The sequence below is a fragment of the Pseudopodoces humilis genome, chromosome 15 (genome assembly GCF_049639895.1).
Source record: "Pseudopodoces humilis isolate 2021_Gansu_Grassland_sample_001 chromosome 15, ASM4963989v1, whole genome shotgun sequence".
Taxonomy (NCBI): domain Eukaryota; kingdom Metazoa; phylum Chordata; class Aves; order Passeriformes; family Paridae; genus Pseudopodoces; species Pseudopodoces humilis.
In genome coordinates this window covers 11,701,755-11,725,302 of record NC_142214.1, presented here as the reverse complement: position 1 = coordinate 11,725,302, position 23,548 = coordinate 11,701,755, and the positions used below count along the sequence as shown (strand labels likewise).

General features: G+C 38.7%; 2 protein-coding genes across 3 annotated transcripts in view; one reads left to right on the top strand and one right to left on the bottom strand.

The window, feature by feature from the left end:
- Position 1: 1 nt before the first annotated feature.
- Positions 2–23,439, bottom strand: VSIG1 (V-set and immunoglobulin domain containing 1). Of its 2 annotated transcripts, XM_088062880.1 has the most exons (8): positions 23,237–23,439; positions 19,779–19,939; positions 15,106–15,213; positions 8,573–8,771; positions 6,902–7,057; positions 6,156–6,275; positions 5,273–5,399; positions 2–3,761 (listed from the first exon to the last, which is right to left on the bottom strand). In XM_088062880.1, the coding sequence occupies exons 1-8, from the start codon at positions 23,271–23,273 to the stop codon at positions 3,578–3,580; spliced, it is 1,092 nt and encodes a 363-aa protein (XP_087919006.1). In that variant the 5' UTR covers positions 23,274–23,439; the 3' UTR covers positions 2–3,577. The 2 variants fall into 2 exon arrangements, with proteins under 2 accessions (XP_087919006.1, XP_014114254.1); XM_014258779.2 differs by lacking the exon at positions 15,106–15,213.
- The window catches only part of LOC102105758 (synaptotagmin-like protein 2), a 72,541-nt gene continuing 49,087 nt past the window's right edge, over positions 95–23,548 (top strand). The window contains exon 1 of the mRNA XM_005530034.3: positions 95–458. The gene's annotated coding sequence lies outside the window, so the exon portion shown is untranslated. The remainder of the gene's footprint in view (positions 459–23,548) is intronic.

The following is a 23,548-nucleotide window of genomic DNA, read 5'->3' as shown; positions in this document are numbered from 1 at the left end:
CTTTGGTATTATAGAACTTTATTAAACTTAAATGTAAGAAAACCAGTACTTTCTAAATAGCTTGTATATCTGGGACATGAACAATGAGATGAAACCCTGCCATCTGCTACACAGTATGGAAATGCAACATATTTGACCTTCAGCCTCAAGGAAAGGGTGAAATGAAAGCTGACAGTTTCTACAGTTTGGCTTGTAGGGATTAAGGTAATGCAATTTATTTTAATAAGCAAGATAGAAACTTACAACCAAACAAATACCTTCACCAAGGACCTTAAATGTATCTTAGTACACAAAATGCAGGTTAAATTTCACTGAGGGGACTCATTAGGAACAGGAGAGATAACTTGTCTCTACAATAAATTTGGGCCATGCAGACCTTGACTGAAGGAGGAACCTGAGTAAATGTTTTTTATTATTGCACAGGCACTGCTGAAAATTTGATTGGAGAGAAGCTGAAGGTAAGAGTTCTGTGTTCATTCTTCATCTCTGTATAGCAAAAAACTGCTGCTCTGTAGCTTTGTAAATCTACTTCCTTAGGAGATGGTAGCTTGAATGTTGGCATAATATTGGGTGTCCATATTAATAATCCCTGTTCCCTATGGGAAGATAAGTGGGCCATGCACAAAGACTGTTGGAACATCTAAAGCAAATTCTGAAAAATGTTTCTGCATCCTGCATAGCTCTGCAGGGTTTTAGAGCTACACACTGTGGATCAGTAACTAATTTGACTTGTGCTTTGCCAAGAGTATCAGTGGGAAGCTAGGAACAGTGTCCAATCCTTTTTAATAAACTTTAGATAGACTTCGTAATGAGAAAAAACATCTGCCAGAAGGCTTACAGAAAACACCGCACTATGCTAAGAAACTCCAAATACATGTTATTTTCCTTACCTCCTTACTCCCAGCAGCCTGTTTTACTTCTTATTTTGCATTTTTACTACCATTATTCACTGGCAGTTAGAAGTATGAGAGGAACCATTAGTCAAGAATATGGTCGATAGTTCCTTTCTTTTTAACATAACTTGAGCAATTTCTACTTTTTGAACAAATACAAAACCTGTGGTGTTCTAGGAAGACTGTGCTATCTATAGAAGTATCTGACAACTTCACCAGCATAAACTCCTATCTTACTGTAGCAAGTTGTAAGGAAAACAAGCAGATAAATGTGTGTGAGATGAAGGAAAGATTAGAAGAAATATAACCACATAGTACAGTCCACTCTTCAATCACAACAGTGCTGTTGCAGAGATGTGGAAAGGTGTAGCAGTAAGAGCAGTGTGACAATGTGTACATGCAGGAAGTGGCTTTAGAAGAACTAATACAGCTGTAATGGTGACATGAAGATATTCAGGTTTTCCTATGAAGGGCAAGAGTAAAAGAATGCTTAGGAATGTCAGAAATTATTTTAAATTATTGCTGCTGTCAGCCAAGCCTTTGGACCAATAATTGATTTGAATTACATCATCAGGAAACACTTTCAGTAAGAAATAGGACCCAAAGAACATCAGGTAGTACTTACTGTTCCCTTGCTTCTGAGTGTGTTTAATGTCATCATCCTGCAAGTTTACATAAATTGGCTGTCAGTATCAGGTTTTCTCAGTAAGCTGCTTAACTTGGATGGCAGGATGTGAGTTAGGAACTTGGCCTGGCACAGTTGTCACAAGTCAGTAAGACCTGCCTGATTAAGGATACTTCTGTAAAGATCCCAGTTCGAGATTTACCCTGGATATTTTGGGGAGAGAGGATTCACTGCTACAGCATGACAGTGTTGGTATTAGCAAGGGTGTGACCCTCACAGTCTGGCACAGTTTTCAGCTAAGATAGTATTAGAAGAACACCATTAATGTTCTTTTACTCTGGAATGAAGCTAAATATTTTGATAGGACACACCTATCAAAGAAAAATATTTGAAAGTCAGAAAACTGCGGAAAGAGCAATAAATACAGTTATGCTTGAAGATCCAAAATAAATCTCTAATTTATCTTTTTTCTTCCCTTTTTTTTTTTTTTTTTTTTTTTTTTTAATTCACAATCTTGATAAACATGCTGAGAGCTGTAGGAATTGAACCTGAAAATTTTAGCCCAGAAATCTTAAAGATAAATGTTGCATATAACTAATGTTTTAGTCCAGGAACAGTCACCAAAGGATTTATGAATATTAGATCCTACAAAAGACTTAAGTACCAAATCCTCCAGATCCCTGAGCCAGATATGTTTTCCTGCAGTGCCTGAGACTGAAACTAGTGTCTGCCTGTGTCAGCAGGGCTGTGGGTCTGTATTTGCCTAAGCCCCATGGTCCTTGAGCTTTTATGAATGTACTATCTTTGCCTTTTTGAAAAACTGAGTTTGTGTAACCTTAGAAATAAAGCCCAGAGAGAAGGGTTGTCTAGTGACCCAGGTGTGTATGGTTCAATTCCTTTTCTTGTAAGAGGGTGCTCATTACTCAATTGCTGGCTGCTGGTGCACCAGCAATTGAGTAATGTTTGCACCACTTACCTTCTTTCTTGATGCTTTCTAATCTAAAAGATAGATTGTTACACTGGGATAAGGGACTAGAAGAAAAGTAGCCTGAGTTTGTTACTTAATGGGTAGGACTAGCGTGGAAAGAGATTTAAATCATCTCAGGCAGCAGACAAAACTCATGTGCTGTATAGAAGGCAGTATCACTCCTAAGTTTTGAAAGCAGCTATATTTGTGTGTCATGAGGAATGTGATGCTGTGCATGCTTATTGGAACAAGTCTTGCAAAGAATTTAGGTCTCCAGCTTCTATTATGTAGAACATTCATTTGTGCCTGAACTGGGTTCCCAAATACCAGTTCAGTTAAACAGAAAACCAGAATTGCTGAAACAACTCTGGAATGCTGGAGCTCTTGGGAACTTTAGACCAAGAAAGTCACTGTTAACAGAATGTTTTCAATGTCAGGCAGCAAAGGGATAACATTTTCCAGGATTTTTGTTTGTTTGGTTTTGGTTTTTTTTACCTCAAGTGGAATTCAGATGCACAAGATTTTCTTGACGCAGGTCTTAACATCTGTTTCAGCATCCTGATGACGTTAATGTAACTTCTTTTTACTTCTGAGGTGCAAAATGACTTCCTTGAAACACTGCAATGTACTGGCCATGATTATTGTTCTGGTGCACATGAAGCAGGTTGGCTAACACTGTTTCTGGAGAAGGCTGCTGTGGTTCTGAACTGTGTGGACACACAGTGTTACTGATAGTGATGTAGACTGGAAAGTAGGTAGTAGGTAGACTGGAAAGCTCACACTTTGACAAATGCTTCAGCCCATTTCCTAATTGGTTTTGCAAAATAAGTTGGATAAATGTAGATGATACTCTTTTTATACTTAAATTTTTGTACAGTATAATGAGATGATAAAATAAATTTGGTTCGCTTTAAAGGCCAAATCTTCTGCTATTCAAAAAGTGCCTGTGTAACAGACTCTTTGATCCACCCCAGTGGCTCACAAAACAAATGCCTTGAATATAAGTTTTAGTCATGCTTCTATGTTAATTCAATTACAGCAATTTTTGTATAAAGTGATCCAAAGGTGATAAAGAAAATTCTATTATAAACTCTAGTCTGTTTCTTCTTTTCCTGCTTCTTGCTTTTCATAGTTTTCAGGAGTTGCAGGAGCTGCTGTTTCATCAACACTTGGGTATTCATTTGTTGCATTGCTTGATGGAACTGTGGTTGCAGGAATGTTTTCTTCATTGGATACCTGAACATAGTCTGCATTGGATTGTTTCTGAACCATTTCTCTGCAGAAAGACAGGATTGGGATTGTGATCTCACATGTTGAAATCCTAGGTACACTAGAGTCTTTCAAAATACTGAATCTTTGTATTTGCTATCTGAACAGTAACCCAAATGTTACTATGACTGTTCCAAGATTGTGTGAAAACAACACCACTGATACTGAGATAGAAGGAGTGACAGCATGTTAGCTAGAAAGACATTTGCATTGCTGGTTTAAGTGATCCCATTAGAATAGAATTGATTTTAGTGTGTTTAAATGTTATGCCAGGAAAGTGGAAAAGGAAACAGCACTGGCAGTGTCTGTGGAGTGATAACAAAACTCACTGCCTGGTGTGAGCTTTCTGGGAACTTCTACGCAGATCTGGTGTCCCAGTGAAGTGCATGAAAAACAGAATTCAGTCAGAAAAGAATTAGGAAAAGACTGAAATCCAGAAAAGTAATATATATTTAGTATTTTAGAAAATATGGAAATCTAGAAAAGTATTTTTAGTAACAGGTATAAATTCCATTTATCTTATCAAAACGGTAATAAACCAACTCCCAAAATTGAAGCACTTTCACATGGTAAAAAATATCAGATGCTAGTGGATTAATTCAATGCAGTAAGATTTATTAGGAACCAAGTACAAAACTTAGTTAATTACTTAATTGCTATATTAATTAGTTTTTATAGTACTGCATTAGTTATTATTAATATAATTAATATATTTATTATTATAATTACTATAATAATTATTAAGTAGTTATTTAATTACTAATTAGCTGTTAATGCTACATCAGTTAAAAGCAGAAATCAGGTGTATGAGTGGCTGATCACTGCTCTGGATTAACAGAATTCCATATTAGGAAGTCTTAAACCTGTGCTACAGGGAAGTCAGTTTTTTCTGGCCTCAACTGCATGTAGCTATTTAGCATTTAACATCGATGGGCTGAATACAGTCTTTATAGTGCGTGAGATTATCCCTATTCTGAAGATTTGGCAATTTAAGGGAAAAATGAGCAACCAAAGCACAGAGAAGAAAACATCTCCAGGAAAGAATCAAAATGGACATTCTGGGCTGCATTCTGTTGTCTAAACCTTGTGTTTCCTGCAATTTGAGATGCCTGGAAGTATCCCAAGTGTATGTCCTGTAATTTCAGATAGCACTAACCCTCTTGTTTAAATCCCAGTAAATTTCCTGAGATAACCCTTAGCTGCTCTTTCTTTTCTTTTTTTACCTCCTCCAACTGCTTTTAACAGATCCCATTAACTTTAAATCTAAAGAGCTGTTTTTATAACTTGCCACCTCAGTTTGTGTTGTTTAAAAATACTTACTTCACTGTTTTAGATACTGCTAAGTGGTAGCTGTCTGTTAAAATAGGGAAGAGAGCAACAGGTAAAAAGTCCCCTAAAAGTAGATGTTTACTCTGGAAGTTTTCTCAAAACTTGCATTATGCATATCCTTTAGTTCTGGATTGTCAGTAGTGCTTTACAAAATAATTGTCTTAAAATGAAGCAAACAGAAATTCTTACTGCATCTCATTATTTAGTGATTTCTTATTTTTTGCCTTCTTGGTTAAGACCCAGATGATAATGCAAATTATAGCAGCTGCCAGAATTGCTCCAATCAGTGCTCCAGCAACAACACCACCATCTGAATCTGCAAAGAAAAAGAAAAAAAATATTACTTAACTTTTTTAAAACACAGTAGTATAGCAAAATCCCATGGAAATTTAGTGCAGGAACCTTTAGCAGAAAGAGGGGATTAAACTCAAAGAATTCTTTCCAGGAGGGTGGTAAGAGATGCTCCAGGAAAGTGAGAGCTCTGTGCTTGGGTGGTCTTTGCTGCCTCCTTTGTCATTGGGTAGCTCTCTATCCCAACAAACTCTCTGTTTATGCCTGGCTAAAGGAATCATTGGGCTGTAATACTGAATAATAGCTAAAAGCCTTTGCTTTTCAATCATCGCAAACACATACTGAAATTCAGGTTGCCTTTATTTCTGTCTTTCAGCTAGTGGTCACACCTACAGTGCACCAGTCCTTATACTACCACGTTTTACTGATGGTTGTTATTTCTGGGGTGGGGAGACCTCTGTGGGACTGTTGTCTGGAAGAAACAGCTCAAACTCCTTGTCTGTCTGTTCTCAGTAAAGGCTCTGCAGTCAGAACCAGGTCCAGCTCCATATTTTCTGCTCCTTGCAGGAAATATGAGTGGGGATATTAAATCCATTTTCTAGGTCATTGTAAAGTCTGGGCAGGCCAGGATGAAAAATCCAGAGCTCTCCAAATCCTGTTCTGTTCTTATTTAAAAAATAAAAATTAAGAAAATCTAAGCTTCAAAGTTGTTAAAGAATTTTCCTGTATGCTATGTATGTCCTCCATCAAAGATGTGATTACTTTCATGCATTGCACTTACATTTTGCCGTTAAGTCAAGCTCACAGGTGCTGTTCCCCAGGAGGTTGCTTGCTATGCACCGATAGTAGCCAGTTTCAAAAGTGGTGAGGTTGCCGATGTAAAGGATGCCAGAGTTTGGATCTGCGACAAGTGGAGTGCAGGTACATGTTACTGTTTGTATTCTGTAGAGGCAAAACATTTCTCTGTAGTGGGTAACAGAGCTATTCAGATATTAGAAAAAGGGTCCACCAACTACTGATTTGTGTGGTTTTTTTATATTCTTTAAATATAAAACATATGCCTTCCTTGAAAATTGCTTCAGTGGATTCTGTGGGGGTGTATTAGAAGCCCCTACTCTGCCAACCAGTCTGGCTGACGTTTTACCCACATTAATATTGTGGTTGTCTGTGTAACTTCACGAATGAAAGTTTAACAGGCCCAGAAGATTTTTGAGAGGGAAGGACGTGCTAGTACTTGAATGACAAATTGATTCAATTTAAATTCACTCAAAATTTCAAGGGAAGAGATGTAGAGGCATAAATATTTCTCTCATCTTAACAATTTAAATACATGGACAGGACTTCAATTTCTTTTTATTAAGTAGAAAAAGCATCCTATGTTTTTGACAGCTGTCAGTTGATTTGAATAAGTAAAAATATGATTCTGTGACACTGACTATTGGAAAAGGAGGATAAATTTTAATTAGCCATTTGAAATGCTGGAATTTCAGATCCTGAACATGGTGTGTTAGTCCTGTAGTTACATACTAAGTTGTTCTGTCACAGGCTTGAGGGTGTTCTCATTGACTTTGTACCAGCGGTAGTTGGGGCGAGGCAATCCCTCTTCACAGTTGCATAGGAGGTAGATTAGATGGCCTTTTTCAGGTCTTCCTTCTACTTTGCAGAAAGGTTTTGATGGTTTTACTGTAAAATAAGAAAGGACAAATCGGGAGTGCATACCCGGGGCTGCAAACATTAACCTCAAGTTCTAGTACCATACTGCTCTAAGCAAAGACCTGAAGCCCATCTACAGGTTTCCTTCCAAGAACAGTCTCATTTATCAACTGACCAAAGCCTCTCCCATTAAAAAATTTAGTAATATTAAATATATGTACATGGCCTAGGGTACAGTTTTATTATCTTCCATTTGCATATTAACTATTATTAAGGAGGTGTTGAGACTATGACTATCAATTATTTTCATTGTAATGGGCCACTCACTAGTCACCATACACCATTCTGCCATATAGCAACATCAGTCTCTTTAGAGACATGACAGGAGCATTTCCGCTTCTGCAGAGAGGGAGAGGATCAAGGCCCGATGCTTTCAGTATATTAACAGTTGTGAAGGAAATAAATCAGCTGTAGTTCTGTTAAAAAATGTATCTGTTTTTACATAATGTCCTCACTTGGCACAAAAGGGAAATTCTGTCTTTACTTTCACCCATTGTTTTTCATTTCCTACCTCTGGATATGCTTTTGTGGTTCTTTAGAGTGCTGTCAAGGGAAACTCCCAGCAATGAACACAGCTCAAACCATCAACTTTTCTTGCATTCTTTTACTCAACTGCTCCAAGATTTACTAATTATTTTGGGAATTTTAGATGAGAATTATCAATAGTACTTTGTTTTTTTCAGGAAATGAGTTTACATATATCCTTTTCTTATCCCTGGAAGATAGGCAAGTGATGTTGGAATCACATTTCCGTATGTCTGTGATTTGTCACTCTGATCAGCTATGAATTCTCAAGATAAAAGGAGTTATTAGTCAGGGTTAGTACAATCTTCTATCTTATTAGGAAATAAAATATTTAATTCCACTGCTTTTCATCCTTTCTGTTCTGCCTGTTCATGGTTGAACTATTGCTTTCTTTCATGCAGAACAAACTTCGTACTACTTTTATCTAACACATACTAAGTTTCTAGGGGTTTTGGGAATCGATGTGAGCCAGAACTCTTAGTCTGTGGTGCTGCCTCTCCCTAGATTTATGCAAGTCATAATGATCACCATTAGGTAAAATTAGCAAAGTTTTGGACTGTGCTGAGGTTGTATGTAATGGTTTCAGTGAAAAGTTGTCACTCCCAGCTAAAATGGTGTTTTATTTTAACCAAAACTAGTATCACTTTGTTTTCTGGTATGAAAGATGGAGTGAAGCTGGGTAGAGAAAACTGAAATTTGACTGCAGTTCAGGCAAAGGCAGCTGTGGAGTGCAACAGGTCAGCTGCAGCTGTAAGCTAGAGGGCACCCAGGCTCTGCCTGCCTCCAGGGCCCTTGGAAGCACTCTGCAGCGGTGACTAAGGGAGCTTCCCTCTGCATCATGGGCCTTGTTTACCACAGCCTGTTATTCCCTCTGGCCCTACTTATTTTGAGCTGTGAATTCAGTGTTTCATAATACAGAAAGAAAAAGACAATACAGCAATAGAGACAGAAGGCACTTACCCAGCACACTGACAATCACTGATTTTTGACTCTGTCCAGCATCACCCTGAGGGCTGAAAACTTCACAGGTGTAGGAGCCAGTGTCTGAGGGCTGCATGTTGGAGATTGTTATTGATGCATTCCCTGGACTTGTTGAAGCTGTTATCCTGTCCTTAAATGCTCCATAGGAGTAAGACTGGCCTCCTGAATAATAATAGATCTGTGACAAAGAAACAATTGTTAGTTTAATAACAAAAGATCCTTCTGCTTTGTTTGGTACTCAGAATATATTTGATTTCTGATTAAAGCCAAGCAATCTCACTCCCTTTCTTGCCTCCTCCCTCAAGAATGCAGAAATGAAAGCATGGTGCATTTGAATATATACTTCTAAAGTTTCTTAAAAGACAACCTTTTCAGAATGGTATTTTTAATTGTGTAATTGTCAGTAGTTAAATCTTCGTTGGATACTCCAAGCAGACTGATGCAATTGCAAAAACAGAGGTGAGACTATTGACCATCACATGACAATTCTGTGAAAAAAAGCTAAGTCATGCACAGTGAATAATCATATTAATTGCAGCACTGATAATTTGTGATAGCATTAATAAGTGGCTCAGTAGAAGATTATGACAAGGATGGACCTTTCGTTGGAAAAAGTGAGTAGCTGCAGAGCTTTCCAAATACAGAATCTGGCAAACAGAGGACTGAAATGAATTCACAAGACAAAGGTCTAAGCAAACAAGGTACCTGATCTGTTGGCAATAAATTTGAAAGCCATAAGGATGCAATACAAGAACAGAGCAGAATCATCACATATGCAATTAGAGCAGTAATGCTGTTTTTGTTTGTGTCATCAGCACTGGAGACATCGTCATGGACTATCTTGGTTTTTTGAATTTATACCAGGGAGGAAGTAAAGAATACCAGCTGGCCTCAGTGCTTGGGGGTTTTCTATTTGGGATCAAGAAGTTCCCCTTTTACTAAATAGTAAAAAAATGTTTTGCCGAATTATATACATAGTAAGGATAAATGTTTCTAAGGAATGCAACATTTCCTCACAAATGAAAATTGCTGATTTAACATTGACTGATTTCACTGACTTCAGTAGTGTCAATTGATCTTAGCAACATTGTGGAGTAGAAATGGCCTCATAAGCCCAAACTTGCTGTCTGCTGATGGAAAGGAAAGGTAGAATTGTTCACTGTGGAGCCTTGGATGGCAGTCTGAGCCTTGGGCCCTGTGTTTTTTTAGGAACTGCAGTATCTCCTCTACTCTGGGGAAATATAATATCAAGGAGTACCTACCTCTGTCCAATCTAACTCTGCTCTGAAACCAAGATCTGAAAGAACAAAGATGTGAAGAACTAAGATTCATTTTTCTGAGGTGTTAATGATAGTGTTGTATGAAAGTGACAGTATTTGGGATAGGCAGTATGTTCCCCCAGAGTCTACATGCACACACTAGGCAAAGTGAACAGTTCCAGAACACTCAGTCATTTCTCTAAACTGGTGAGAGGTGTCCATATAGAATTACAGGCTGTGACCCAAATAGATATAAATCCTACTGGCAATAGATATTGCTCCTACTGGTAATATTCCAGAATCATCAGTGTAAATGTATTTTCTGAAGTTGAAGTAACAGCATGTTTTTTAATGGAAATAGTGAGAAAATGCTTGTAGGAAAAGGTTTCACAGACTCCTCTTCACAGGCCATTCTCACTTGACTAGTAGAAAAATATCCTTTCGCTCAAAGTTCCCTGCCTTTTAGGGATACTGCAGAAGTATAGTTTGCTTTACTTTGCAGATCAACTGATTGCATTTTGAATTTAGAATTTTAATTCTGTTTATCCTCCCTGATATGGTGTTGACTGAAGTCTTTAAGAAATGTTATCTAAAAGCCTTTATTAGCTTAAGGCAAGGTACTCTCCAAAACTGTCAGAGCACAGCTGGTTTATGCAAAGATATGGCTTTGAAATGAAGGTCAGAATCCAGCTTGCACAGCACCAGCAGCTCCAGGACTGCAGCTTGTCCCCATCTCAGGAGCAATTTTGCATATTGCTCAGCCAGACTTTATCTTTCCCTGCCCCAGCATTACAAACACCAGGTACAATTGATGCAGAGCTCTGAACACCAAAGCATTCCCAAGGTGTGGAACACTGGTGGTACAGTGGGGAAGCATAAGAGTTACAGGGTTAGCTCAATGACAGACCTAGTTAGAAAGTCTGCTGAAGCTGGATACTCCTCCCAGTTTCCATGTTTCCATCCCAATGCCTGGAATACCATCAGTTTTAAAACTGATTTTATGCTTTGCATAACATGTCTAGGTATGGAACTCTATTGCCAAGCCAGAGTCTGGATGGACACACTGTACTCTCTGGGAAAGGAAAGTGTTCAAAATAGGGTGTTTGGTTTAAGCAAATCACTCATCAAAAAAGTTGTCTGCCTGGAATTACAAAAACACACTAGCCACATTAGTCTCATTTACATTTACCTGAGTGTGAGCAATAGCAGAGTACTATTTATCACTGTTTCTTGCAAGAGTCTGAACTTACAAGAGCTGTAACTTGTGACTTCAGCCTCTTCTGAGGCTGATGTCCCTGAATAGCTCTCAACAGTGATGGGCTGGATTTTCATCTCCTCTCCATCAACTGCACTGTTGGAGTAGGGCAGTAAAAGGGGTTCCATCAGCTCTTTACACTAATGTGAAATTCAGCTCTACAATGATTTAAATTAAGTAATGTGAGTCTTGCTGCAGCATGAGAGGAGTGGCAGGCCCATCATACCCCATTAAAGGCTTGATTGTTGGAAAAAGGGACTAAATTCTACTCAATCTACCTCAGAGTGATCTGGGATTATGTGAGAGCAAAGAGTAGTAGAAGGGGTCCACTGAATGCTCATTTAGATACAGCATATCTTCCTGGGAATGAGACTGGCACTGCAAGTCATAAATGCAGTCAGGGCATGCCAGTAAAACTGTAGAGGAGTAAGTGCTCCTTGGTATATTGGACCTGGAGTCAGGGTGAATTACATGCTTAAATCCTCACACAGTGCACTGAAAAACTAATCCGTTGTGTTCTCTCTTTCTGAGTCAATGAATGCAGAGAAAATATTTTGTATATGCTGTTAAATCTGAGGCAGGTGTCAACACAGCAGAGACTATTTCTTCTCTTCATAGATTCAAACAGAGTCTTACTGGGTCAGTTTTTGTCAGCTGTGAACATAAAGGCAGTGAAACATTCTCAGGCAATATGTTTGGTTCCTCTGCAGGCTCCTGCCTGTTCTCTGTTCTCTGCTGTTGGATGCTTAGCTCCTTGGCGCTGGAGTTCATTGCCTGAAGGAAGGTGGTAAACACCAAAAAGGCTGAATAATGTTCTGATTAATTGCTGAGTGTATATCTTGTCCCTGAGGTATGATTGGATTGTGTACACAGGAATTTCATTTAAGAGGAATATGTTTCAGTTAATTGGCTGTGAATTCATAGTCAATTTTTAAAAATATACTCAAAATGGGTATTTTAAACCCTAGTTCAAAGTGGTTTTATGCTGTCCTTGAGAGGCTAGTTTGTGGCTTTCAGAAAACTGAAATGAAAATCTTTGCAAAAGTGTTTCTGTTTCAATTCAAAAGTAAACCTTGTTTTCTGTTGAAGATATGGAACACTCCTTGGTTTTGGGCAACTGCCAGCTAATGTTTCCTCCTACAGACACACATGTCATTGACTTTTCTTTCCATATTACCTAAAATGTGTGTATGGGAAAACTGCATGTTTAGTCAATGGTAGACTTTTCCTGGAAACCTTTTTAATCTTAGTTTAATGCTTGGTTTAAGCAAATCACTCATCAAAAAAGATGTCTACCTGGAATTACAAAAACATACTAGCCAATATATGACCAATATATTTTAAGTGCACCATCCTAAATGCAAAAAAATACAAAAGAAATCTGCTGTACTTTCCTTCAAACATTAAGTTTTTCATGTCCTCAAGCAAATCATGAGCAGTTCTAGTAAAGTTGATGATTTACCAGAGCAGAAACAATATTGAGGGTGCATTAATGGTGGTTGCTCCTCCATATCAGCTAGTTTGTTCAGCAAGTTATATAATGGTGCCTTTTCACAATTCATGGAAGCAGCTGCCTGAGTGACTAATCAAACAACTGACAGAGAGGAGAGGAGATTATCACTCCTAAAACTGTTGTCCCTAATAACTTAATAATCTGAGACACTAGTTTCTACTGAACAGAAAAGTTGCCTAGAAGACATCTCCCTGACCTTAGAAAGGGTTGCGGTTTAATTGGTTTTTCAACCTGTGAGCCAGGCAGTGCCTAGAGCTGCTGTCTCCAGCCAGCCATCCTTCCAGGCCTGCTGAGGCAGTGCTGCGGTTACCCTTCATGTCCACAGGTAGTTTCTTCTAGAGTGATGGTGTGGAAAATATTTGCTTGCAGAGAAAGCAGTCAGCAGAGCTGATGCTGAGTTGAGAACTTTCAAAGGCTGCCAGATGTTTGGCAGAGTGTGAGGAACCCACCTACAGGTTTTTGTTGCACAACTTCTGTAGAAAGATCTTCCTTAGGGTGTGAAGGGGGTGTGTGAAGAGGCAGGAAATTAGAAGAAACATGCCTCCCTCTGCTTCTCCTCTTCTTTTGACAGGACAAATATATACTGGAATTCGTGTAAATATATGTCCTTCAGATGGCTTTGGATGGACTTGCCTGAACAAGATAGCTGGTAAAGAGGTACAACAACCATTAATGCACCCTCAATATTGTTTCTGCTCTCATAAATCATCAGCTTCACTAGAGCTGCTCATGATTTGCTTGACGACATGAAAAGCTTATTGTTTGAAGGAAAGTACAGCAGATTTCTTTTTGATTTTTGTTTGTTTGGTTGGTTAGTTTTGGGTTGTTTTTTTTTGCACTCAGGATGGTGCACTTAAAATATATTTGTCACACTAGATTAAAAAGGTTTCCAGAAAATGTCTGCCATTCAGGTCAATACCCCTTCATCCCCGTCTTCTGGAGTCACTGCATCACAATACTGTACATGCCTAGTACTTATGGATATCAAAGTTATAAGACAAGATGTACTTGAAGTGCATTACAAAGTGTCCTGCTTTATCGCCACAGAATCCTGACTTCCTCACTTGGGGGAAGTTTCAGTTTCCCCCACCAGCACATATAAAGCTCTAGCATCCTGCTGAATGATGTTTTTCTGATGGAGTCAGCATGTGACTCACAGTCTTTGCCTGGAGAGCTGGAAAGCTCCAGCATCCAGAGGGCCTTGTCATTGGGCTGGTTTGACATTTTCTGTTTGACATTTTTTCAAGCTACTAGAAAATTGAGGATATTAACAACTTTACTGGTTTGAGATCATGATCTCTTTTTGAATTCTGAGGACAGACAGAATTTATAAAATGACAACCAGGGGAAAAAATATTCATCGCTTCCTTAAACATCTTACCATCTAATTATAGAACAAATGCTGCACACTCAGTGTTAATGAAGGCCCAAAGCTCAGATTATGAACTCAGCTAGCTAAGAAAGCAAATGTTCACACGTATTGGTTTCTTTGACATGTGTCACATGACTGAGTCTGGGCCCAAATCCCATATTTCATCCACAGCTTCTTTTCACACATTTTTGTCAAAACTCTGATCTGCCAGAAGGTAGTAGGGATATTATAGGGATATCCCTTACTGGGTTTTTTCCCTTGCTGGGAATGGAGGATATTAACAATGACAGGAAGTGTCTTGTCACAATAGTGCATTGGTAGAAGAAAGGGAGGGAGTCAGAAGCCTTTAGAGGATTACTCATTCAGCAGCTTTAACTGATGCAAATATACTGAAAGAGCAGTTCTTTCATGTTCTCACAGTATCATTCCTGTGGCTGAACTATTAGTGAATAATTCCTACAGTGCATCAAGAAAAAATGTGTTTTCTTAGTCCATTTGGTGTAATTGCTCTTCAGCAGTTATTATTAGACCTCAGTTTACATTGGGCTGTACCCTGTACTTCATGGTGAGATAGGAATCCTGCAGCAGTCAGAGTTTGGAATGGATTATGGCTGGAACACTGAGCTGACAGCTGTGAGGAAGCTGGTTCATCTCAGTGTCCTCAGTATTCATCACATCTCAAAATGTTTTTATATTCTAGAAAGGAGACCCAGGATGTTTGGTTTTTTCCCTATGTAAATATGTAGCCCCAAGTTTGGGCTATCCATTCTTGCTCACATTCAGCCCAGAGGTTCCTTGTGGGTACACACGCCCTTCAAATAACCTTTAGGTAGAATATTCCTGAAGGTGCCAGTTCAGCCACCTAGAATAGGTGGGGGGAAAAAACCCCAACACAACAGTTACATCCAAAATAATTTTGACAGAGAAAAAAGCAGTAAAAAATAGGGTGAGTTAAAACTTCTGAATGATGCATCCAATTAAACTTATTTCAGTCATGTGCCAGTTTTGAGATTTCAATACAGAATATGAATACAGGTTTCACAGCAGCACAAATCTAGTAGAAGCTATTTAGCTCTGTTTCCCCCCTTAAGATTATGGGGATTGTTTTCTTACCTTGTATCTCCAGCTACATCTTCCCCGTGCATCTGTCACATACACCATCTTTTGACAAAGACTGACTGACTTTTCATCCATACTCAGAATACCGTGACATGGGGAATGCTGTATTTGAGTAAAAATGTGCTGATCTGAGAGTTAAATGAGACTTTAAATGTTCCCCCAAGATCAAAGAGCCACTTCTCCACACAGTTCCCCACCTACCATCCACGCTGATCACAAGGGTGGGGTTCCTCATGTTCAATTTTTATGCAGAAAGTATCTCAGGCCTTGTCAACCACAAGATGTAACAGAAACTTATTCCTTAATTCTACCTAAAATTAGTCAAACTAAGATTGAAATCTAATGTTTGCTCCAAACATCCCAGTTATAACCTGATTATTTTCTACTTGTCTGCACTTCCCTTTGTCATAACCACAGCCAGTCTACCACAGACCCGCTGACATCCAGAGTCAGATGGCAACAGTACCTCCATTCCTCTCATTGGAGATGTTGCCTCTGCTTTCCATGAAGCTGTTACTTACAGTTCCTGCTCAGTCATCTAAGTGCTAGATAAAATTTGGTTGTAAAAAATCACCCCTAGGCAAAAAAAAAAAAAAAAAATGCTTACAGATGAGAGAGGCCCTTTCCAGGAAGTTTTCCTGTACTGCCTCAGGAGGTACTTCACACAGGCTCATCTTTCTCATGGGCTGGAATGGACTGCTCTGCTCCCAAGCTGGTGTCCACTGCAGCACTTACAGCCTCTGCAACACAGGATCTCAGGTGTCTTGAGGCTGAAAGTGTGTGAAGTTGTCCCCTGAACTGTTCAGGGTACATGGAGGGGAAATTGTTCTTTCAGAAGCTTTACTAGAGCCCCCTGAATTACAGGGCTGGCTGGCCTCTGGCTCTCACCTGGTGTAGCCCAGTGCCCATGACTGTGTCTTGCTTTGTGCTGGGCAGCAGAGTTGTGCTGGTATTGGGACTACTGATAATCTGAATTTGGGTTGTCAGGGTGGAAGGAGCTGACGCATCTGTGCTCAGGTCACTCTTCTTGATTCTTTCCTACTTTGGCCTTTCCCTCCTTGTCCCTTATTGCTGACCAATGTTCCACAAGTTCGGGGTTTTTTTTAGAAGATTTTCATAAGAAGTTTATCAATAATACTGTTTTGCCTAAAAGTAACAGGTATCCATGACCTTTACTCATATGGTGAATTTAAAATTTCAATCAAGAATTCTGCCCTGGGCACATCTTGCTTAGCCAGGCAGTGTCCCTGATCATTTCACTGACTTTAGCTGTGGGTGGCCTGGACTGGAGGCTCAAGGTGTGGCCCAGGTTAGGTTAGTTGTATTTAGTAGTTGGGAGTTGTATTTATCTTTGCAAGGCTGCAGCCTCGCCCATGAAGAGTCAACAGAGGCTTCAGCTTTCAAACATTTACTTAGGTGCTTTACACTGGGGCCACCTGAGTGACTCAGAGCATAAAATGAAGCACAGATGTAGGTATTAGCAGGAGCTGAGACTTTACCTTTTGAACCAGGCCAGGCTGTGATGTACCCTGGCTGAGCTGAGTTGAGAGTGTTAACCTCAGTTTGTCTAGATGTAAAATAGACATCACTCAGTGTTGGAAAGTTCTCAAGATTCTTGGCTGGGAGTTATTATTTAAAACTTAAATTCAGCATTAAAGGACATGTTGCTAAGGGCTAAATGGCAAAAATAAAAAGTTGAAAATATGTATGGCATCTAATTTTCCATGATTTTATACAAAGTTTATATTCACCTACTATGTAAAGCTATGGTGTCTTCAAAACAGTGCTGTGAACAGAGCTGGCTCTGTTTGCTTCCTCCCTTTTTATTGTGCTGCCTGTGAGCAGCCTGGCTATGGTATCTCCTCCTTGCCCATGGTGTAACTGCCAAGGTCAGAGCTGTTGAGCACCTGTGGCAGCCCTAGAGAGGGTGGGCAAAGCAGAACAGGGCATGAAAACACCAGAACAAGCAACAAAAGACAAAACCAACCTCACAAAGGCTGTGCTGGGAGGCAGATCTGCATCAGTAGCAGGGCTGCAAAGTAATGAAAAGTACAGCCTCCCCTTGATGCAAGGTAAAATCTGGTGCTGAGTACTTACAGACATTAAATTAACACTGGCACTAGTAAGGTTCCTGGCCTTACTGATAACACTCCGCCAGATCTGTACCTGAACTTATGGATCTCAAAACACTGAAAAATCTGTACTGTAAGTGGCAGTGTAAAATAAAGAGGTACCTATGGCCTCTGCTTTTTATATGTTATGTATTAAAATCTAGTAATTTAACCCTCCTATTCATTAATGCTTAAAGCCAAAAGCTTCTTAATGGTATAAATTTGCCTTAATTATATATAATATTTATAAACGTATATGATGTTTACAGCTTGCTCTGTTATTTGTTGCCACTAGAGAGAAAGGGCCATGTTCTCAATTGTTTAAATAAACAGTATTTATTAAAATCAATATTTTTTTCCACACATATTTATCACAGAGAATATCTCCTCTGCTTAATCTTATTACTTTGAGGATAGTGCCCATGTGAATAACATGATCATCATAGTAAGATGTCAGAAATATTTTAAAATTTAGAAGGTAGGAGATGTATTTTCTGTAACTTTTTTACAAAAATTTTAAGTCTCCTGTCTTTAAAATATTTGTCAGAATTTTTCAATATTCAAAAATGGAATTTGAAAATGTTATCCAATTAGTTGCTGAAAAAAAACGACAAATTTTGAGTAGAACCAGAATTTTCAACACATTTTTCAGGGCAAATATATGCTATTTATAAGGAAGTGTTTGGTATTTTATTACGGATCTGTTAGAAGAATCTAAATATCTCATAAAATTAAATAAATTTATTCCAGTTAAAATTCAAGCTATTGTTCTGGTGTTCAGTAAGATATGGTGCCAGTCTTTCCAATATAGTTGTGTTTGTCCTCTTACCAGCATAATAAATATATTTTTGAATTGCATGTTAGTGTTGTTTTATCTAAACAAAGAAAGTCAAAGCTGGCAGCCTCCTCCATTTTCATGCATATGTCTCCTACTTGGAGCAACATATGAAACTTAATTCAGCTATGTGCCAAGCCACCAGGGCAAAGCCAGGTTTGTAGAGAGATTATCTTTTTGTTTAAATTTGTGGGAGAAAGACATGTGGGCTTTCAGGTTCCCAGTCCTTTCTGAAACTCAGAAGAGTTGTCAGCCTGAAATGGAAATGCCAGCCTCATTCAGATGGAGGGTGAAAATCCAACTTTATGTTCAGCTGTGTTGTGTGATTTTGTAAACCATATTTTCTGCAAGCAATCGCTTTCTTCACAGTGTTTGCATTAACACCATTAATTTTATTGTGAATAGGTTCAAAATGGTAAGAAATTGCCAGGTGGTGGTAAAAGGATACAGGGTCAAGTAATACAGGACTGAATGGGTTGCTGGGAGCATCTTAAAAAAAGCAGTACCCCAGTCCTGCACCCTCCAGGGACACCAGCAGGTTCCAGGGAGCAAAGGGATCACTGAGCCTCACTGAGCATGGCAGCCCAGGAGAACTGGAGCTGCAGTGAGAAGAGATTGTGCCTTGGTGTTCAAGGAGGATGGGATTAGCACTAACCCATGCCCTTTCCAGATTGAACTGGCTTTATGTAATGAAAATCATTCATCACAAATGCAGCCTTTACAAATGTGTGAAAGTGAATTTGCTGTGAAATTAGTTTCAGATGGGGGAATCCAGCTGCAATTTTTCCCAGTAATGTTTCTCATGGACCTTATGGGCACAACTTTCCCACTGCTTGCAGTGAGAGCTGCAGAAGCTGGGAGGGAGCACTGGAGGGATTGATCTGTAAGGTTTCCCTGACATCAGTTAGTTCTTGTTGAGCGTATTCTGAACCACCCACAGTATTTTATGATTGTAATTTTCAGGGGGTATTTTTCTCATCATTTGCCACAGTTTACAAATGGTTTTCCCCTCCTGGATCTCTTGAAACTGTGTGATTCTCCCTCTAAAATACTTATCTCTATATACTACAATCTGCTTATTTCTTTTGATTGTGACCAGAAAAATGTATGGCATTTAGTGTGTTGCAATATGGAAAATTTGATGCGAGTAGAACAGAAAGACTCTAACCAAACCTGGAGAAGGTGAGCTTGATCCTATGTCAGTGCTGTACTTCCCAATTGAACAAGTGATTATAATTTAAAATGTAACCTACTGGATCAAAATTATAATATATTGTACAATATACAACTTAGGAAACCTGTAACTACCACCCTTTCAGGAATAATTCTTCATTTAATAAAATAGTTTTAACTTGAGGAAAGCAAACAATGAGTAACTACTATTCAACTACAATCAGGCACGGTGTGCCTACATCAGTCTGGTATTCAGCTAGTCAGAACTTGGGATGGGCCCAGAATTTTTACTTAGCACTGATGCAGGCTTTATCTGTGGCTGCCTGTGAGTGAGCAGTCCTGTCTTGAGGTTAAATTAAATCCTGTCTTAGGTTAAATTGCCATTTCTTAGATGTTGACTATTGCTGTTCAATGCCAAATACGTTACAACCTGCATATTCTGCAAATTACAGGCTAATTCTGCTGAAATTGATAAACCAGATGGAAGGTACAACTGTATGATAACTTAAGGGTATCTCAAATTTCATAGTAATAATAAGTAGTCTTACGGTATGCAGCTGGCTCTCTTTGGCACTGTAAAAACTCCACTGAATAAAGAAATTTCCCATCGGTCCAGAACTGGTGTATGTGCAGAGGAGGGTTGCATTTCCACCTGTCATGATGTTCACTGTCTTCTCAGGGATGGTCACCACGACCCCGCTGGTGTGGCCTGTGGGCAGTAAGTGTGGTGAGGAGAGATCAGCTGGGGCTGGCCCTGGGAGCCATGAAGGAATGCCTTACTTGCTGTGTTACTGAAGAAATTTGTGGGATGTATCTGGCTATTCTCCTTTTCAGTACAGTTTCCCTTGGCTTTGTGTGGAAATTTCATAGATAACAAGCTGGGACTGGGTAAAAGCTAGCAAGCAAACAAATCCCCCAGAATACTCATGCCCTTACAACAAATAATATTCTTAAAAAGCAGAGTTCCTAAACCCATACTTGTTCTCATTGGCCAATATTCATCTTCTCACTAAGAGTCTGTGGTTAAACTTCTGCACTCAATGCTCTCCTGTGCTTGCACTCTCATTGACAGCTGTGTCTACGCCTCTCTTACACCTTTCTTGCCTTTTTTGGTTTTTTTGCAGTTATTTCTTTAGATATCTATCTCCTTCACTGTGGAGCAGTATTCTCACTTCATACACCCTTATATTCTGACTGGGACTTGGTGGAACTGTTGGATCCCTCAGGCTGGAGCCCAGCAGCTTTTCTCTGCTCTTCTTTTGCTAATTACTTTACTTTTGTTTAGGTTTCTAGGAGTTTACTTCCAGAAGCTGTTTTTTTTCCCCCAATGCTATTACATTGGAAAAATCAAACTAAACTTTTTGGAAGGGCTTTTACTGTGTGGGTTGTACTGCTTTGAGTTGCTGTGCTAAAGCAGAAAGGGAGAAAACTCAACTTGTGAGCCCTTCCCCATAGTTTTCTGATCAGTCTTGACTAGACAATCATAGTAATGAAAGGAATCAAGCACCACCTTACAATATTTATCTGTTTCTTTCCTCTGTGAATTACTAGCCATGATGACACATGACAGTAAAGAAAGAGCTGTCAGAAAAATAAGTCTGAATTTCAGGGTTTTGGTAGGTCACCGAGTCCAGTCTGAAAGCTAAAGATTGAAACTGAGAATGTACTTCTTTTGAATGGGATGGAAAACATAAAACATTTTGGAGCTTTCTATGCAAAACAGGCAAGGTGATAATTTCATGTTATAATAATTTTCATGTGGGTTTATTGTATATAATAATGATTGAAACAAAGATGTAAAATATTTTTCTCAATTCTGGGTCTGTGTGTCTTATGTTGGGGTGCTGCTTTTGAGAATTTAAGCAGAATCTGCAGTAAAACTAAAGAGTGTTTTGCTGAAAATAACAGCCTTGTGTGAGAAAACATTGTTTATAAAAAGAAATTATCTATTTTATAATTTTTAGCTATGTAAATATTGCAAATTCATGACTTCGTACAGTATGCAAACCTATCTGAACTGTTCTCCTTGTTTGATGGCTTCAACAGTAAAAGCTCACTGCAAGGAAGAAAGGAATAAAATCTTTCTGTGTTGATGGTGGCTAGGATGAAAATTACTGGATTTAAAGTACAACAAGATTTATATTATATGTGAAGACATATAATATAGTGTCATGGGAATGGCTGAAGACTGACCTAAATGTGTCAAACCTGCCTTGGGGAAAGAGGGGATCCCAGGACTGGCTGCCAGTCCTACTTGTCTTGTGGGTTCACAGCAGTTTAATCCTTACTGAGATTGAATATCAAAGCTGTGCCATATTATTTTAGGTATCTCAGTTCACTGTTCTCAGCTTTAAGAATTAGTGTTGGCCAGAGGATGATTGTTTCTTGCCACAGTTTACGTGTATTTATCTTCTGCTCTTTGCAGGATTAAAGGCACTGTCTTTCAACACAATATTATTACACTGAAAACATCCATTTTCCAGTCATCTGCTTCAGATATTTACTTTATCATTCTCTGGTTTTAGAGTCAGGAGAGTCTGACTGTTTATAAACTTTTCTTGAATAAATTAATTTTAGCAGAAATTACTCCACAAAGCCTTCTAGTTTCCATAAAACTTTATTTTGAAGAAATACATTTAATTGAAATAATCTTCACTCAAGTAATAAGGCTATTTAAAGCCAGTACTAATTGCAACATGGATCTTTTGACTGACAGCAGAGTGAACTGGCCCCACAGAGCCTGTTCCCTCACCACGAATGTTAATGGCAGTTTCACTTTGCACTTATGTCTTCTAACCCCTAATCCCATTTCATACATACAGGTCTTTTGGTTTAAATATTAAAAAGTACACAAATAAGAAATAACTGAATGAAAACAGCTAGTGTGAACAGGACTATTACTTGTTAAAAATGGCTGATCCATGTCTTTACTCATCAACATTATAGTGTGACTATTTCCTTCCCACAGAGAAAGTCATTGCAGTTAATTAGGAATCTCCCACTTTCACTGAAGTCTTTTGCAGTTTTCAGCACTCATGAAATAAATCCAGGTTTGCTGATCTTTTCTGAGCTGTGGAGGAAGCCCAGTCCTCCAACAGGCTTCCTCCCATCAACACTGAGCCACAACAGAAATCCCCTGTCAGTAGTGACCACCAATATGGGCACATTGCTAGACTCAAATCCTTTCAAATTAGAGGACATTGCTTTGGAAAGTATATATGGTACCAATTCTGAGTTACTTTTCATATCTAAGGTAAAAATCTGTTTGGCTTATATGTATGTGAGAGTTAGAACACTGAAACTCCAGGAGCAGCTACTTAAAATATTTCTATGGCACCCAAACCAGATAATTCCTATTCCAGATAATCTGGAAAAGAAGATGTGGAAACTAACTTTCATTTTCTGTAGTGGATACAAGGGCTGTTCATGTCCATAGAGCATTAAAATGACTGCTTCTGTATATATTAAAAGTAAAACTTTGCACAATGAAATGCCCTTGAAATAATAATATATAGTTTTCACTATACCATAAAATTCCTGGATTCCACAAAGTATTATGTCCTAATTTAATTTCAGGGAAATCCAAAAATTATTTGCATGCTTTAAGTTAAGCACCCCCCCAAGTTTTTGGTGGTTGAGGGACTGAGGCATCATTTTCCAGTACTATTATCGGGGGAGACAAAAGCCAAATATGGTAAAATCTGACCTTGAAACACTTGAAAGACCTTAACACTCCCTACAAGAGCTCTTTGCCTCTAACTGACATCAGAGCAAAGCATTAATCTGTCAAAGCCAAAATTCTATTCTTGAGCAAAAAGCTCTTACCAGGTAGGGGTAAGTTTGTGGATTTCCATAGAATGGTCTGGCAGTATAGCCATGATTTTTATTCCATCGTGAAATAATTAATCTAGAATGTTCTCCTAGTTTTCTAGTCAGGTTCACCTGCTTTTTTACCTCAACAGGTTCCTTTGTTCCATCACTATTTCAATCAGTTTGTTATTCTTACCTGCAAGGATGGCCAGAATTGGAAATATCTTCAACATTGTTGCACACACCTTCTTGATGCTGGGAAAGAGACCAGATGCTGCTTCTGGCTTTGACTGAAACTCAACTGTTTTATTTTTTGAAGTTGGGTTTTTTGTTTTCCTTATCAGTTGTGTATCAACACGTCAGTGAGCTGTTTCATTCTCCTTTATCATATGTGTGCCTTTGTCCGACTAGTGGTGTGACTGTTCACTTGAAACTATTTTGTGGGGTTTGAGCAACCAAGAGTTTTGTTAATAATAAACCTTTGAATCAGAGAAGTCCAAATTCCCCC